Here is a 19,216-nt window from a genome sequence, read left to right as displayed (position 1 = left end):
ACACCAGGTACATCCTCTCTACTCCTCTACACTGACACCAGGTACATCCTCTCTACTCCTCTACACTGACACCAGGTACATCCTCTCTACTCCTCTACACTGACACCAGGTACATCCTCTCTACTCCTCTACACTGACACCAGGTACATCCTCTCTACTCCTCTACACTGACACCAGGTACATCCTCTCTACTCCTCTACACTGATGTGGAAGAACAGGATAGCTGAAAGCAGATTCCTGGTGGCCATCCATTACGTTGCTCTGACCTATCCTACGGGCTCAGATCAGTGCAGATGAAGACCAAAGAGGATAAGGTGAGGAGGCAAAGAAAGGAGATTAAACTTCTCTAGACTATTCAGATACAGCGGTCGGGTGTGGGAGGAAATGAAGCGTGAGGGGGCGTCTCACTCCTCATCAGCGTTCTTCAGCATGAGTATGGCGTTGTATATCTTGAGGGCAGGGCCTAGTTTGATTGACAGGATCTTGACTATGTCTGCTTGGGTGAGAAGCAGGAAGGCCTCTCCATCCATTTGCTGGAGCGATACACAGAGACACAAAATAAGTTCCAACACAGAACGTGTGTGTGAGTGTTTGAATGTCAATGGCAGAATTGAATTTGACTTAGTTGAATTGTCATAGGATACACCAACCAGGAGCAGCAGATGAGAGGAGTGTGTGTGTCTATTACGATTCACAAAGTTGGGTTTTTAAATGGTAGCTCTTACCTCTGTCCTGAAGGTGGCAGCATGCTCTTTGCAGCCTGGGAGCCCTTTGACAAAACTGGCCACCTGACCCACAGGGAAACAAACATTAACACACACACACACACGATTAAAATGCAATAGGATACACAAAGCTATTGTATTGGGTGTATGTGTAATGTATGTGTTTTGCACAATATGTGAGTTTGTACAGTATGCGTATATGTTTGTATTGCTTATGTGTGCGTGTCTGACCTCGTCGGCGGTCCAGGTTGCAACTCTCTTAGCTGTGAGGCCCAGGACCTCAGGGAGCAGCTGGCAGTGTTTGTCCCAGCACAGAGCCACCCTGTGAGGGGGAGAGGAGGAGCCACCTGGGGAGAACACTGACTCATGGAGCGCCTGCTGGAGAGACAGGGAGTCTGGGGGAGAGGGAGGAGAAATTAGCTGTAAATATCTTCAATAGACATGCACAGACAATATATAATCCACACAGCGTTACACTCATTCTCTATTTCTGAGAGCAGAAACTCTACCTTTCCCATCTCCACTCTCCTGCTTGACGACGTGCAGCTTCAGATACTTTGGGACTGGAGCAGACCTGTTGAAAGACAACATACAACGCCTTCAGAAAGTATTCACACCCCACAAATCTTTCCACATTTTGTTGTGTTACAGGCTGAATTTAAAATGAATTAATTAGAGCTGTGTTTTGTCACTGGCCGACACACAATACCCCATAATGTCAAAGTGGAATTGTTTAAAAACATTTTTTTTTATTACTAATTAAAAATGAAAAGCTGAAATGTCTTGAGTCAATAAGTTCAGGAGTAAAAATGTGCTTAACAAGTCACATAATAAGTTGTATGGACTCACTGAGTGCAATAATAGTGTTTAACATCTCTGTACCCCACAAATACAGATAATTGTAAGGTCCCTCAATCGAGCAGTGAATTTCAAACACAGATTCAACCACAAATCCAGGGAGGTTTTCCAATGCCTCGCAAAGAAGATCACCTATAGGTAGATGGGTAAAAAATACATTAAAAAAACAAGACATTGAATATTCCTTTGAGCATGGTGAAGTTATTAATTACACTTTGGATGGTGTATCAATACACCCAGTCACTACAAAGATACAGCCGTTCTTTCTAACTCAGTTGCTGGAGAGGAAGGAAACTGCTCAGAGATTTCACCATTAGGCCAATGGTGACTTTAAAACAGTTACAGAGTTTAATAGCTGTGGTAGAAAGATGGATCAGCAACACTGTAGTTACTCCACAATACTAACCATACTGAGAGTAAAGGAAAGAAGCCTTTACAGAATATAAAATATTCCAAAACATGCATTCTGTTTGCAACAAGGCACTAAAGTAGTACTGCAAAAAATGTGACAAAGCAATTAACTTTATGTCCTGAATACAACATGTTATGTTTGTGGGCAAATACAATACATTACGGAGTACCACTCTCCATATTTCAAGCATAGTGGTGGCTGCATCATGTTAAAGGTATGCTTTTAATCATTAAGGACTGGGGAGTTTTTCAGGTTAAAAATTAAACCTAATGGAGATAAGCACAGGTAAAATCCAAGGGGAAACCCTGGTTCAGTCTGCTTTCCACCAGACACTGGGACATGAATTCACCTTTCAGCAGGACAATAACCTAAAACAACAAAGCCAAATCTACACTGAAGTTGCTTACCAAAAAGACAGTGAATGTTCCTGAGGCCGAGTTAAAGATTTGACTTAAATCTACTTGAAAATCGATGGCAAGACCTGAAAATGGTTGTCTAGCAATTATCAACAAACAATTCGACAAAGCTTTAAGAATTTTGCAAAGAATAATGGGAAAGTGTGGAAAGCTCTTAGCGAGACTTACCCAGAAAGACTCACAGCTGTAATCGCTGCCAAAGGTGCTTCTACAAAGTATTGACTCGGGTGTGAATACTCATGTAAATGAGACATTTCTGTGTTAATTGGCAAAAAATTGGCTAACATTTCTAACATCATGTTTTCACTTTGTCATTAGATGTGCAGATGGGTGGGAAAAAAATATATGTAATCCATTTTGAATTCAGGCTGTAACACAATAAAATGTGGAATAAGTCAAGGGGTGTGAATACTTTGTGAAGGCATTGTACTCTCTTAGTAAACCAACAACAAACACTCTGCTCCATCATGCATTCTAGAGTTTGGTAGGAGAGAGTGGAGTCTGTGTGCTACCTCTTGGCCTTGGCTCCGTCGTTGATGGGCTCAGTGGAGCCCCCTAGTGGCTCACTCTGACTGCTGCACCTGGATCGTTCACCCTCGTCAACCGTCGGCCCCCTAGTTACACTACCATAGAAACAACTGTTACCATGGAAACAAGTCCACAACTCCAGACTTTATTTGCAGTCAGATAAACAAAGTCATGGAAGCTCTTCCAAACCCCTTCTGTTACATGTTCCACACATACCTGGTCTGAGGGGAGTCGTCTGCAGGCTCGGGCTGCTCCGGTGTGGTGGGGCTGTTTGTCTGGGTGTGTGGAGGAGGGTCTGGGCGTCGCCCACGGTGATGAGGTCCACTCAGGGTCATAGGTCGTTCTCCACTCAGACGGTCTGGTACCTGGCCCTCCCTGTTCAGGTTCATCTCTGAGTACGGACAGCTCACCCCCCTACACACACACAAGTTCAGAACAGGAACACACATCACCTCACAGATTACAGCACACAGAACACAAGTCATTGTACGACGTGTTCTGATAACAAAACTTTTTTGACAGTTAGTGTGTGTGTTTGTTACTGACGTGTAGTGGGTTCCGTAGCGGGGTCCACGGATGTGACCAACCCCATTGCATCCTGGGGTAGGACAGCCCTGCCCTGGGAGGACCAGCAAATCAGTGGAGCCTGAAACACACCGCAGAGTTAATACTACACACAGAGACACACATACACAGAGACAAAAACACCAGAGAGAGTGACCTGACCCCACACACATAAAGCGACAGAAACACACCACCACCATATAGTGTTTATGTCCCCACAAACCAACAGCTCCAGCAGCTGTGAAGAACCAGAATCATTTGAGCTACATGTCTTTTCTCTGCATGCACCTTTTTGCCAATCTTACACTTTGGGACTGATTGGGAAATGTTTATGGATTTGAGCAAAGTTATAATCATGTAAATTTTTTGGAAGTGTGTGCGTGTGTGTCTCACCATTGGAGGGGTGTTGTAGGGGATGACTGGTCTTCTGACACCAGCCCACAGGGTGCAAGTCTGGGCAGTCAGCATCCACCCAGTAGTCGTACTCCTCACTCCAGCCATCGAAATGGATCTGAGAAAGACAGAGAGTTACACACACTACTCCACAATAATCATACTGCACTCTCACACACAGCATACCCTCAGTCGGTGGTCCTCCACCTCTGCGATGGTTGCTACGCGGATGAGCATGGGATTCCTCTTATCGACGGCTTCCAGCTTCATTCCAGCCTGGAACCCATGGCACGGACGCTACAGGACACATTCAAGAGTTAACAGGTGATACAGATGGATTAATATGCATGTTCTGTAACGGGTGTAGCTGACATAAATAAAGACTGTCAGTGGACCCAGAACAGAGCCCTGGGGAACTTCATGTGAAATTCCCCCAGGCCTCCCAATCAACACCAACAATGTAATTTGCATGTGTCATATGTTTTGAGTGTCAACTCTGTGTGTGCGAGAATGTGAGTGTCTTACCAGTTTGAAGGCACGTGCAGGGGCTGCCTGTGTGCCAGTCTCCTCCATGTATTTATCCCAGGAAAAACTCCTCGGGTGCTTATACTCTGAGAGGAGAAACCACAACACACACCCTTATACAATGTTTCATGGTGTATCCAAATAAAGCGTTGAAATATGTTTGTGTGTGTCTCACCAGCAGGGGTGGTGAGGGTCAGCTCAGCCTCCTCACAATAGCCTACAGGGTGGATGTAGGGACTGCTGGCATCACACCAGTAGTCATAGGTGTCGTCCCAGTTGTCAAAGTGTATGAGGAGTCTGTTGTCAACAGCAGCCGCGATGGACGCTACGCAGATCAGATATGGGTTCTTCTTATCCACCGCCTCTAGCTTCATACCCGCACGGAACCCTGACGGAGTCACCGACTACACACACATGCACCCACATAGTTCATATACAAACTTGCTTGAATGGGCCTAAGGTCACCAACTAATTCAGAACACAAACACACTATTAATGGATCCACACAGGCTGTCAGGTAGGCTCACCGTGTTGAGGCTCTTGAAGAGGTGTTTGGGGGCCAGCTGACCTCTGCAGTTCTTCACATACATGTTCCAGTTGAACTCCCCATCCTTACAACCTACACACAAAAGGTTGAAGGTTATAGTCTTGTCTATCTACACACACACAACATTGTACAGTCGGTAGAATATGCATGTGTGTCGGGTGTGTGTGTGTCTGGTGTGTTTGTATCTGTGTCTGGGGTGTGTGTGTATGTGTGTCAGGTGTGTGTCGGGTGTGTGTGTATGCGTGTCGGATGTGTTTGTATCTGTGTCTGGTGTGTGTGTGTGTGTGTACCTTTCGGCAGTAGCAGCTTGTGTCCCATCTTCTCACACCAGCCTGCCGGCTTTACATCCCAGGTGTCAGCATTTACCCAGAAGTCATAGCACTCTGGATACCCGTCAAAATGAAGCCTTACCCTATAACCCTGGATCTGAGACAGACAGAGAGAGAAAGAGACAGAGAGGAAGGAACGCAAAGAAATGAGAGAAAGCGAAGGGTTAGTTGTTCGAAAGCAGACATTCCTCCTATATCTTATTGGTCTGACCTGTTAGACACGTACCTCAGCAACACTGAGCACACAGAACAGAGAGGGGTGACAGGGGTCCAGTCCTTCTAACTTCATCCCCACTTTGAAGGCATTCCTGCTCTGAGGGAACGACTGGTGCTGCGAGGCACACACACATATAACACTCTTTCACATGTCTGTACAGCTGTGTGTGTGTGTCAGAGAGAGTATGATAAAGTGTGCGTGCCTCACCTCCTTGAACAGTTTAAGGGGGGCAGCTATAGCCTTCTCCTCCTCCATGTAGGAGGGCCAGCTCCAGGGTCGCTTCTTATTGGGTGGGGCTGTCACTGGGGGTGGGACAACAAAACAGTCACATCAGCCAATCAGTGACATGAAAACCAGCAGGATTGCAGGACTCATGACCCCTGGACTACCTGATTGGACAAACTTTCCAGCCCCTGTCATTCCCAACAAATCCATCCCTCCATCTAGCCATCCTCTCATCTATCCATCCTCTCCCTCCCCTCAGTGTAATAATAGGACATACCTAGCTTTGCCAGCTTAGCAGCTCTCCTCCCTTTGACAGCCTTGGACTTGTCCTGTAGAGAGAGACAGTCACTCATCGGCAGGTGAGCTGCCACACACACAACATTACAATGCTTTTCAGGACCAGCGTTGGCCACTTCTATCATCACCTCTTCCTCCTCCTGGTTGTCTTCGTCTTCATCACCAGAGTCCATGTAGATCTTCCTCTTCTTCCTCACTCGTTTCCCCAGTCCCCCCTCCCTCTCCCTCCGCTCTCCGGGTGATGACCTAAACACATACGGAACAGAGGTCATTCTAGGAACTATGCTCATGTGATGACTGTTTTGGATCTTAACTGTTACTGCTATCAATATGCTTTCTAAAATACAGTACAGTAAGAACAGCTAACATGTTTACCTGCCACTGGAGGGCTGGACACAAATGGAGCTGCAGTATTTGCCCTGGAGGAAACTCTCCAGTGGACCGGAGCCCCCACACGACCTACAGCTAGCCATCGCAGCCCTGGGGCCCGCCTCCGCCCTGGGGCCCGCCATCGCAGCCCTGGGGCCCGCCTCCGCCCTGGGGCCCGCCTCCGCCCTGGGGCCCGCCTCCGCCCTGGGGCCCGCCTCCGCCCTGGGGCCCGCCTCCGCCCTGGGGCCCGCCTCCGCCTCCGCCCTGGGGCCCACCTCCGCCTCCGCCCTGGGGCCCACCTCCGCCTCCGCCCTGGGGCCCACCTCCGCCTCCGCCCTGGGGCCCACCTCCGCCTCCTCCCTGGGGCCCACCTCCGCCTCCTCCCTGGGGTCCACCTCCGCCTCCTCCCTGGGGCCCACCTCCGCCTCCGCCCTGGGGCCCACCTCCGCCTCCGCCCTGGGGCCCACCTCCGCCTCCGCCCTGGGGCCCACCTCCACTCTCGGCTCCTCCATAGTGGGACCCTCCTCTAGAGACAGAAGCACAGGGCCTTGAGCTGGGGGAAAGAGCAGAATAATATTGAAGCTTTGTAATTCTATGCCCCCATCTGCAGAGCACCCAGTATGTAGTATGCTAATATACACAGTGCTGACATATATCAGAGCTATATCAGAGCTAAATTCGACACACTTATTATAAACAGTCAAAACTATGTAGAGTCAAGTCGAAGGCGGAGCTAGCATGTTGGAGTGAACGGCTGTGCGTGAGAGGCTCCTGCAACTTTTTTGCGAAATAATCTAATTTAACCTACTTTATGACACTTTTTACAACAAACATTTCTTTCTAATACAAGATTGTAACTTTTTATATGAAAATTCCGAGTAATAAGCGACCAAAGGACAATAAATCCACAGCGGAGGCCTACTCCCCACTAAACAACGAGACAGACATGGCGGGAGGCACATGCAACAACGTGACACTTACAGAACTTACCCGGGCTTTGGGGGAGCTACGTGTTGCTATAGCTGAGGATATTAAGGCCACTATTGCTGAACTGGACACCAAAATCGAGAGCATCATTCGAACGGTCGCTTCGCATGGCCAGAGTATTGTGGACCTTGAGAAAGCTTCTGAATTCAACGCTGGTAGGATCGACGAGTTAGAGAAGCTATGCACGTCATTGCAGGATACTGTGCAGAGGCTTTCTGTGAAAGTGGTGGACCTGGAGGGCCGATCCAGACGTAATAACCTTTGCGTTGTTGGTCTGGCAGAGGGGGTAGAGGCGGGCTCTCGCCCCACCGACTTCTTCGCCAAGCTATTGAAGGATGCAATGGGATCGGATGTTTTGGATTCGGATCCCCAGCTGGACCGCGCACATCGCTCCCTTGTCCCAGTGCCTGGACCGGGCCAACGTCCTCGCCCGTAATCATCTGTTGTCACAGTTTCAAGACCAAGGATCTTATCCTGCGTGAAGCTCGAATGAGGGGCAACCTGTCACATAAAGGGCATCCATTCCGTGTCTATGAGGATTATGCGCCCGATGTGGCAAAGCATCGCGCCGACTACAGAGATGTCATGACCAAACTCTACAAACTCCATCTTCGCCCAGCCTTACTCTTCCCTGCAAGACTAAGAATTACCCCGCCAATTACCCCGCCTTCCGGTGAGAAGATTTGGCTCTCCTCGGTTTTGGACGCAGAGAAGTTTATCCGGGGATATACACCAATCCCCCATACAGGTTAGAGTGCCTTGTTATTGCGTGTTAGGGTCTGCTCAAGGACTCGAATCCATACTATACCATATTGGGTGAAACCGTATTAAACGGGCTCAACAAGGGCTACCGAACATGTAAGACGCTGAGCAGACCAATGAATGGCGGTCAGAGCTCTCATTTAACGTTAAATTCACTTTCATCCCGGCTGTGCTCAGAGCGATGCATATTTTTTACTTCCTGGTTTGATCACTGACACCTTCGGACGGATATACATATATTCCCCCACTTTTGTTTTGTTTCGTTATTTATTTTACAATCCTTACATTATTCTTACTACCATACCAGTTATTTATTGCTTGCGGGGGACTGGGGGTGATGGTTGGGAGGGGGCAGACACCTGGTTAGCAAGTTGATGTTTTGTGCCGTTCTGCCTTTGTCTTGCCGTGGGCCTCTCTCCCGACTGGAGTCCCACCAGCCCTCTGCAGTGCTTATGTCTGTGTAGGTGTGCGTACATATAATTACTATTTGTACTTTATTTCTATTTTCTCTTAGCATTTTAGTATTATGTGTGTGTATATTTTAAATCAGTGTAGATTGTTATTCTGGGGTATGAATGTGTATATGTGCATATGGATGTATATACATATTCTTTAAATATATATTTTTATATATGATTTTTTTGTGTGGGTATATGTACATACATGTATATAGGTGTGTATGTATGTATATATATGTGTGTATGTATATGTATGTATATAGGTGTGTATGTATGTATATGTATGTATATGTATGTATACGTGTGTATGTGTGTGTATGTATGTGTATGTATGTATATGTGTGTATGTGTGTGTATGTATATATATGTATATATATGTATATGTGTGTATGTATGTATGTATGTGTACATGTGTGTATGTGTATGTATGCATATATTTTTCTTTCTTTCTTATTAAACATGTTTTTTTATGGGGGGAACGTTTAATTTAACAAATCCTTGTTCCGATCTCCTGACCCACAGTATGTAAAGGTACGGCTGACTATGTCGGTTGCGGATGGTTTATTTTTTGACCGGCAGTGCTTAGCAATATAATCTTGAGGCTATATCTTGCTTATCTCTGGGATTGACCCAGGATGACGCTTAAATGCGCAATATGTTTAAGTTGCAACTTATTCGGTTTAGGTTTATTAGATGCTAACTGAACACTTAACTCGCGGGAGCCTCCTCAGTTCATATGTTAGTAGAAGTTCTAGGATAGTGAGAGGTGAACGTATAGTTGGGATTTTATTTTTGTTTTACCTCTTGTTCGAGGTCACGCCGTGTTTTTTTGGCATCGTCCAGACAAATTGTTTATTATTTCTATTTTTCCTTTTTTTCCCTCCTGTTTGTACATTCCTGTTAAATGTGGGTTGATGGGGGGGGTAAGTGTTGGGGAAATTAGGGGTACAGGGTGGGAAGTAAAGGTGCTTGCAGGGGGGGAGGGGTGGGTTGGATACTGCTCGGGTGTAGGTGCTACATATGCTGATCGTGATGGTTTGGTGCGCTTTCTTACCTTTTTATCAAGTTACATGGTATGCAGGCCACCATAGGAACTACAAACGAGAGGAGGGCGGGGCTTACATTCACTTCCTGGAATGTCAAGGGTTTAAACGAACCAATTAACAGGGGCAAGGTCCTAGCCCACTTGAAAGCACTCTCGTCTGATATTATATTTTTGCAAGAAACCCATCTGAAGAATAACTCTCATAGCAGACTTAAGTGTAGGTGGGTGGAGCAAGTGTATCACTCTAACTTCTCTGCCAAAACGAGAGGCACAGCGATTCTGGTACGGAAAGGAATTCCCTTTCTACATAAAACCACTATTGCGGATAAAGAGGGTCGGTATGTGATCGTAATAGGAGAAATCCACTCCACCTCAGTAACTCTACTAAATATCTATGGGCCAAACATTGACAACCCCTCTTTTTTCAAAAGAGTCCTTGCCCTGATTCCAGATATCTCCCATACTAACCTGGTCATTGGAGGGGACCTTAACTGTGTGCTAGACCAATATTTGGATAGATCCTCAACCCGGCGAACCCCTACCTCCTATTCAAGCGAATTCTTGAATACCTACATAAAATTTTTTAACTTATTTGATATATGGAGGATCGCTAACCCTACGGGTAAGGAATACTCCTTTTACTCTCATGTTCACAAGGTTTACACTCGAATTGTTGTTGATTGCTAGACTACTCCCCTATACATGTAATGTGAGGTATCATGATATTATAATCTCGGACCACAGTCCACTCACCTTCTCCCTGAGATTGGGTGACATTGTACCAAACGAGAGGGTCTGGAGGTTGAATCCTCAGCTCCTCACAGAACCAACATTCTGTGAATATCTTAAAGACCAAATTATATTTTTCTTTGATACCAACGACAACACAGAGACCTCCCCAGCATTATTGTGGGAAACACTGAAGGCTTATCTGAGAGGCTGTATCATCTCCTTTCAGGCTGCCAGGAGTAGGCAAAACAGAGGAAAACTGGAAGAACTGGAGGGACAAATTCACTTACTGGATAGGGAGAATGCTAGCCACCCATCTATGGAGAAACATAAAAAAATTACCTCTTTAAAATTTGAATATAATCAGATTCTCTCAGCTAAAATTGCTAAGTCTTTGCCAAGCAATGCCAAGCAAAAATATTTTGAGTTTGGTGACAAACCACACAAATTACTCACCAGACAACTTCGAAAAAATGTGAGTGACCGAATGATTCACAGGGTTAAATCTGCATCTGGGGAATTACTCTCTTCCCCCAAAGACATCAATGACAGATTCCGGCAGTTTTATGAGACTCTATATACATCTAAAGCGGATCCTAACCCCTTAATTATGCAAACATTTTTGGAGGACTGTAATCTTCCTGCCCTGAACCAGGAAGATTCTAACTTCCTGAATAAGGAAATATCTCTTGATGAAATTCGAGAAACAATTAAATCTCTAAAGAGTGGCAAGACCCCGGGCCCAGATGGATACCCTGGTGAATTCTATAAAACATTCAGCAACATGCTCTCTCCCTACCTGCACAAAATGTTGGTTCAGGCCAATGAGGATGGAGCTCTCCCTTCTACTTTGGACGAAGCGTTCATTACAGTTATACATAAGAAGGGTAAAGATCCAGAAGAGGTAGGGTCATACAGACCAATATCTCTCCTTAATACAGACCAAAAGATTTTAGCAAAAACTCTGGCTAACAGGCTTAGCACTTTAATTGGCAAATTGGTCCATTCGGATCAGACCGGCTTTATCCCTAACAGAAACTCATTCTTCAATCTCAGGCGCCTCTTCAATATTATGTATTCTCAGAGGTTACCCAACGTGGACCTTGCCGTCATATCTCTTGACGCCGAAAAGGCCTTTGACCAAGTTGAGTGGCCCTATCTATTCAAGGTCCTACAGAAATGTAATATTGGAGATAGGTTCATAAATTGGATCCAGCTTTTATATAGGAACCCCTGTGCCAGAATACTCCCTAACCAATCATTGTCGCCCCGATTTAACCTCAATAGGGGGACAAGGCAGGGTTGTGCGCTGTCGCCTATGCTCTTCGCCCTAATTATCGAACCGCTCGCTCAGACGATTAGATCTCATGCAGCAATACACGGCTATAATACTAAAGATACCCTAAATAAGATCTCCCTATACGCAGATGACATCCTCCTCTATGTAACAGAACCCCAGGCTAGTATCCCAGCTATTCTTGATGTGATCAATTTGTTTGGTACCTTCTCGGGATACAGAATAAATTGGAACAAGAGTGAATTAATGCCCATACGGTCGCAAAATACCTCCTGGCTAGAACATCTCCCATTTAAGTTATCTTCAGAAAAATGTACCTACCTAGGAATTGTAGTTACCAAACAATACTCTTTACTATTTAAAGAGAATTTCCCTCTCTGATACAAAAACTCAAAGCAAACATACTATTTTGGAGAACTCTACCAATTTCTCTGCTCGGAAGAATTAATGCCATTAAAATGGTCTTCCTCCCACAACTGCTCTACCTATATCAGAACATCCCAGTATTCATACCTAAATCCTTTCATAAACAACTGGACTCAATTATCAATCCTTTCATCTGGGATTATAAAACACACAGGATAGGTAAAAAACACCTCTGTAAATCCAAGATGGAAGGAGGATTGTCTCTCCCAAATTTTATATTTTATTACTGGGCCGCTAACCTCCGCGTTGTTACGTTTCTGTTGGACGACGTACTTCCGGCATCCAGCTGGCTTAGTATGGAACGTGAGGAGTGTCACCCCTTCTCTATTGGCGCTGTGATTTTGTCGCCTGTCAATCTGGAGATGTCACTTTATTGTAACAATCCTATTATACATAGCACAGTCCGAATCTGGAAGCAAATTAAAGTCCACTTTGAGCTTAGACCAATGTCATTCATGCTCCCTGTCGCCAGGAATCCCTCCTTTGCCCCTTCTAACCTTGATAACACCTTTGAGCGATGGGGAGAGCTGGGGATAAGTACCATAGGGGATTTATACATAGAGGGGACCTTTGCTTCCTTTGAGTTGCTGAGGGAAACTTATAATCTTCCCAGAAGTAATTTTTTCAGATACCTACAAATTAGAGACTACGTTAGAAAACACCTCCCAACATTTGGGAATGCTAAACCTTCCATGTTTGACGGATGCATAAAAATATGCCCCACCTCAGATAAACTGATATCGCGTCTATATGATACTTTTCAATCTGTTAGCACACCTTCTACAGATGCCATCAAGGCAAAATGGGAGGAAGAACTAGGGACTGACATCTCGGTGGCAGACTGGGAAGAGAGCTTGGAGTATATCCACACATGCTCCATTAATTCCAGACATCGTCTCATACAATTCAAGGTATTACACAGATTACACTATTCCAAAACTAAACTGCATAGGATATTTCCTGACACATCCCCTACATGTGATAAATGTCAGGCTACGCAGGGTACACTACTCCACTGCTTTGCCCTATGCTCTAGCTTGCATGGTTATTGGTGTGGAATTTTTGGGATCCTCTCTGAAGTTTTGGAGACTTCAATAGATCCAGACCCGCTTCTGATAATCCTGGGAGTATCTGAGTCCCTAAACGGATTAACCAACCCCCAAAAACAACTAATCTCGTACAGTCTCATCTCAGCAAAAAAACGAATCTTGTTGTTTTGGAAAAGGAGGGAAGCGCCCTCTACCAAATTATGGCTCAGTGAATTGGCAAACACTGTACACTTAGAAAGAATTAGATATATTCTGAACAATAAATTATCAACATTTGATCAAATCTGGCAGCCTTCGTCCTACTTGGACGAGTCGGCGCTGTGAATTTGTTCTTATTAACGCACTCTCAATTGTAATATTTTAATCTACCTTTGGGCAGCATGTGCTGGCCCTGCCACCCGAGCAGTTGGGGGGGGGAAATCTTTCCTCTTTCTTTCTACGTGTCCTTGTTTTGTATGTCGTGTTTTGTATTATTTGTTCTGCACCCAGAACTCTGGGTCTTGTTGTTCCTGTATGCTCTTTTATGTTTAGATAAGAATTGTATACCTGTCATGTATACCTATACACCATTCTTGTGTGTGTTTAATAAAAATATTTGAAAAAAAAAAAACTGTTATACCTCCTTCATAACCATATGTTTACTTTACCCTTAGGTGCAAGTGGCTGGACTTCCTTGGCTGCAGAAGAGGCTGCACTGCTCTCCGATTGGGCCTCTGGTGGAGGGGTGGGGCTTTTTGACTGGGCAGGGTTCTGGGGGGTTGGCCCTGCCTCTTTGACCTCTGGCTCTGTCACGATCTCCAAAGTTCCAAACTCTGTCATACGGAACTGAGAGATACCAGTCAGTCACACACCTGTCTGTAGTACCTGTCTGTAGTATCCACACACACAGACACACAAACACAAACCTTGATGTCGCTGCCGGGCAGTGTGGCGATGCCGTCCTGCCAGTCCAGAGCGCCCATCATGTCAAACTCTGCCCCCTGGGAGGGGCCATCGCTGGGCGGGGTGTCAGTCATCTCTCCCCGCTCTCCTCCTCCTGCACTGACATCAATCAATCCAGCAGTCAAAATCAAATCAAAATAAAATGGTATTTGTCACATGCGCCGAATACAACAGGTAGACCTTACAGTGAAATGCTTACTTATACAAGCCCTTAACAACAATGCAGTTTAAAAAACAAATAATATACCTAAAAATAATAAATTTAATAAATAATAGAGGATAATTAAAGAGCAGCAGTAAAATAACAACAGCGAGGCTATATACAGGGGTATATAACCAACTTTGCTGCGATTCTAAAGATATAGGGGATACAAATTAAAGTGATATTTGAGACCTCTCTCTAACCAATTAATTGTACACATGTTATGTTTTCAGTTTGTGAGTGTGTGATATAGAAAAGTTTATTTCGACATCTATGAAGAAAAACATTTATACACAATAGCAGGTATGTTGACACTGCCATGTTGATCTTTTATTTATTTTACGTTTATTTAAATAGGCAAGTCAGTTAAGAACAAATTCTTATTTTCAATGATGGCCTAGGAACAGTGAACTGCCTGTTCAGGGGCAGAACGACATATTTGTACCTTGTCAGCTAGGGGATTTGAACTTGCAACCTTTTGGTTACTAGTCCAACACTCTGACCACTAGGCTACCCTGCTTTCTGTTGGAAAGCCATTACTTGGGCCGGGAAGATACCAGTATCGCGATTCTCGTTAGGATCATGGCAAGGAAACAAATTTCTTTAGGAAAGAAGCCGTATAGGTGGAAATAAGCGGTATTATGTTGTCATCCAGAATCACATTGATTTATTTCCAAGCTATAGACACAATATTTTACATACAGCAGGATTTTAAAGGACCAAAGTGTTTTGTCTGCCTCGGGTTTGAATTTTTGCTGTGTAAAAAACATTGCGATACACAGCTAACCATTACAGTGTCCGACATTTGGTTGTCGCAGATGCACCTCGCCTGACTTTACTCGTTAAGACAAAGTTTTGTTAGCCTTACTACTTGAACACACCCAATCAATCAATAACCATACAGGTGTCACATCCAAATTACCTCGTACCCTTGCACATCGACTCAGTACACAGTACCTTGCACATCGACTCAGTACTATAGCTAAGTTGTCCGGACCTCTGTCAGTCTCTATGGGGGTGCTACAGGGTTCAATTCTTGGGCCGACATCAATGATGTCGCTCTTGCTGCTGGTGATTCTCTAATCCACCTCTATGCAGACGACAGCATTCTGTATACTTCTGGCCCTTCTTTGGACACTGTGTTAACTAACCTCCAGACGAGCTTCAATGCCATACAACTCTCCTTCCGTGGCCTCCAACTGTTCTTAAACAGAAATAAAACTAAATGCACGCTATTCAACCGATCATTGCCCGCACCTGCTCGCCCATCCAGCATCACTACTGTGGACGGCTCTGACTTAGAATACGTGGATAACTACAAATACCTAGGTGTCTGGCTAGACTGTAAACTCTCCTTCCAGACTCACATTAAGCATCTCCAATCAAAAATTAAATCCAGAATCGGCTTCCTATTTCGCAACAAAGCTTCCTTCACTCATGCTGCCAAACATACCCTCGTAAAACTGACCATCCTACCGATCCTTGACTTCGGCGATGTCATCTATAAAATAGCCTCCAACACTCTACTCAGCAAACTGGATGTAGTCTATTACAGTGCCATCCGTTTTGTCACCAAAGCCCCATATACTACCCACCTCTGAGACCTGTACGCTCTCGTTGGCTGGCCCTCGCTTCATACTCGTCGCCAAACCCACTGGCTACAGGTTATCTACAAGTCTCTGCTAGGTAAAGCCCCACCCTATCTCAGCTCGCTGGTCACCATAGCAGCACCCACTCGTAGCACACACTCCAGCAGGTATATCTCACTGGTCACCCCCAAAGCCAATTCCTTCTTTGGTCGCCTTTCCTTCCAGTTCTCTGCTGCCACTGACTGGAACGAACTGCAAACATCACTGAAGCTGGAGATTCCCATCTCCCTCACTAGCTTTAAGAACCAGCTGTCAGAGCAGCTCACAGATCACTGCACCTGTTCACAGCCCATCTGTATACAGCCAATCTATCTACATCATTCCCATACTGTATTTATTTATTTTGCTCCTTTTGCACCACAGTATCTCTACTTGCACATCCATCTTTTGCACATCTACCATTCCAGTGTTTAATTGCCATATTGTAATTACTTCACCACCATGGCCTATTTATTGCCTTAACTCCCTTATTTGCACTCACTGTATATAGACTTTTTCTTTTTTTCTACTGTATTATTGACTGTATGTTTTGTTCATTCCATGTGTAACTCTGTGTTGTTGTATGTGTCGAACTGCTATGCTTTATCTTGGCCAGGTCGCAGTTGCAAATGGGAACTTGTTCTCAACTAGCCTACCTGGTTAAATAATGGTGAAATAAAAAAGTAATCCTTACTCATTGTGGATTTATTCCTTGTGTTCTAATTTTTTCTATTACTTTTCTATTTTTCTCTCTGTATTGTTGGAAAGGGCCCATCAGTAAGCATTTCACTGTTAAGTCTACACCTGTTGTTTAGGATGCAATAACATAACAAATACAAATAACAAATACAAATAACATTTGATTTGAATTAAGACAGCACGCCCACTTCAGCAGTGGATGGGGAAACACTGCCAAATGACATCTGTTTGTCTCTTATGTTAAGACAAGATGTGTGGGTGTTTGTTCATGCAAGGATATGGGCTAGAATAGGTCTGTCTGTATGTTCTCAAAGTAAAACTGAAATTGTATCCATTTAACAGATCTTTCTCAAATGTCTATCTATGTGTTGTCTCTCTCTCTCTCTCTCTCTCTATATATATATATATATATATATATATATATATATATATATATATGTCTGTATATATATTTGTATATCTATTTTATTTTTCCACCATGTACTTTAGGGACCACAATGGGAATAAGTTACTGACTTTATTTAGCAATCCCTGTTAATTTTTTAAAAATGAATGTAGTGTGTATGTCTTTTTTTTAAATTAGCTAATAAAAACAAATCAATCAATCAATCAATCAAATGACATTATCCAAAAAGGGGAACTCTAAAAAAATCCCTGGCACAAAAAGTACAGGTAGGTGGGTGGGTACCTGCAAGAAGTCAACCAGCGCGTGCAAATCGGGTACTAAAGAACCGCATCCCATCGCCACTAGAGGGCGACTGTTGTGGAATACATGCATGCACTTATATGAAGCAAAACAAGTAAATATTTTACTTTTTAAAGCTAAATAGCACAAAATAAACGCACAAGCACTCCTGCATGGATTGGCCTAGAACACAAGTATTGACAAACACCGTGAGAGACGTGTCAAATACAAGTTAAAAGAACAAGTTCAGCTTTTCCTTGTTTTAACAGTATCTTATTAAATCGGCTGTTTGCATTGACGCGGACAACAGAGGTGGTAGAATAATCAATGATTTTAAAGAAAGCAATGTGTCCTGCATAGAAATGTCAAATTTACGTGTTTTTTAATCAAACCAAGACCACGATATAACGTTTTCGCCTCGACACTGCATCAACACTATATTTTGGTCAGAAATAATATTTTTTGACTGAAATATACGGATGGGAAGTAAACAATCAAGTGTGCTGTTCAACAGCTGTCAGTTTACGTTCCCAAGTTTATAAACCTCGAATTTATTCGACCATAAATAAAGTGTACGTGCGCCCATGATTAGCATTCGTCTTATACAAAATGGCGGAGCAAAGGAAGAGGCCACCAACACGTTAAAACTATGTAAATGACTCAAGTTATTTATTGAAACACAGAATGCAGGGCCGTGTCTGTCAAATAAAACCACATATATACCCTGCAATTTCATAGGTTAGTGTTTTCCCTCATCATTGCCATTTTCTTTACTTTCCCCTTGTCTCGGAATGTCAGCCAGCTAGCTGCCAGCTAGCTTGCTAACTGCTTCTGGCTAGCAAAGCGTCACTACGGTTCAATTCAAACTGGTAGCTAGACTGCTAGGAACTGGGACTAGCATTTTGGCTTGGTGTAAGCGAAGTAAGGACAACCAGTAATAAATAAGTTTCCATGTTTTGAACGTTAGAAAATGCTTAGGAACGGACTTCCACATTAGTTGGTATAAATAAGTAAATAACCGCCCCTACACTGCCTTATTTGTTCAAGGCTAAAATATAGAATTGCTTGCTTTTAATTTCTTCAATAGAAACTTGACTCTCCGATTTATCTTTACGGTTTTAAATCACAGTACAAATAATAAGAACCGGTGCAAATTATAAAACGAATGATTCTTTATCGATTACTGTTGTTATTTGCAACATTTAATGATTAACGGCGATTATATTGTTTGAAAATTATGGAACTCACCTCGTTTCTGTTTTAACTCTTATTTTGAGCTGGATAGTGGATGCAATGCGCATGCGTTCAATGAACGCTGCCTGACAACTTTGGATCTCGGTAAACTTGAGCACACAACTATCGATGGTCAATAGGTACAGCAAGACGGACGCTTAGAGTGGACATATAGTTGATTAAATATTGTATTCATGCCTTGGGACTTGTCTTTCTCCTTCGTGTATTTTCAGAATCTCAGAGAGCATCAAATCGGAGCGCAGGGGCGTGCAGAGTCTGTTTGGCGTGGCGCGCGATTTCCATTGTGGTCATGTCGCTGTATGCTGTCAATAACTCTTTACGTCACCACCAGTCAATATTGTCTCCATATGTTAAAAGAAAGATGACAGTAGATTAATCATAAACCCAACTTCTAGCTGTTTTATTTGCTTGGCCACACTTCCAACCAGTAATTCAGCAAAAAAAGTAAGAACAGTCAAGTCCAGACGCCAAATAGGTCTACAGTAGTTAGACCGTACTATTGATTACAACAAGGTCTATAGGCTATCAGCTCTTAATGTTTTTTTTTTGTAAAACGTGATGCCTTTTCATGTTTGTTATCTATGCCCAACCAGACCAGACGTCTGGAATAGAAGCTCTCTGACTTTGCTATTTTAAGGGTTCATGTAT

General features: G+C 43.9%; 1 protein-coding gene across 1 annotated transcript; it reads right to left on the bottom strand.

Moving 5' to 3' along the window:
* Positions 1 to 82: 82 nt before the first annotated feature.
* LOC112236802 (lethal(3)malignant brain tumor-like protein 3) lies at positions 83 to 18,861 on the bottom strand. The gene is made up of 21 exons (XM_042319282.1): positions 18,563 to 18,861; positions 14,064 to 14,199; positions 13,806 to 13,983; positions 6,412 to 6,958; positions 6,165 to 6,282; positions 6,017 to 6,068; positions 5,722 to 5,816; positions 5,524 to 5,628; positions 5,259 to 5,394; positions 4,949 to 5,040; positions 4,597 to 4,825; positions 4,422 to 4,507; positions 4,083 to 4,193; positions 3,897 to 4,014; positions 3,486 to 3,585; positions 3,156 to 3,353; positions 2,924 to 3,034; positions 1,235 to 1,299; positions 957 to 1,120; positions 726 to 788; positions 83 to 533 (listed from the first exon to the last, which is right to left on the bottom strand). The coding sequence occupies exons 1-21, from the start codon at positions 18,613 to 18,615 to the stop codon at positions 405 to 407; spliced, it is 2,886 nt and encodes a 961-aa protein (XP_042175216.1). The 5' UTR covers positions 18,616 to 18,861; the 3' UTR covers positions 83 to 404.
* Positions 18,862 to 19,216: the final 355 nt, after the last annotated feature.

This window comes from Oncorhynchus tshawytscha, unplaced genomic scaffold, assembly GCF_018296145.1.
Source record: "Oncorhynchus tshawytscha isolate Ot180627B unplaced genomic scaffold, Otsh_v2.0 Un_scaffold_17_pilon_pilon, whole genome shotgun sequence".
Lineage (NCBI taxonomy): Eukaryota > Metazoa > Chordata > Actinopteri > Salmoniformes > Salmonidae > Oncorhynchus > Oncorhynchus tshawytscha.
This window is presented reverse-complemented; position numbering and strand designations above follow the sequence as displayed.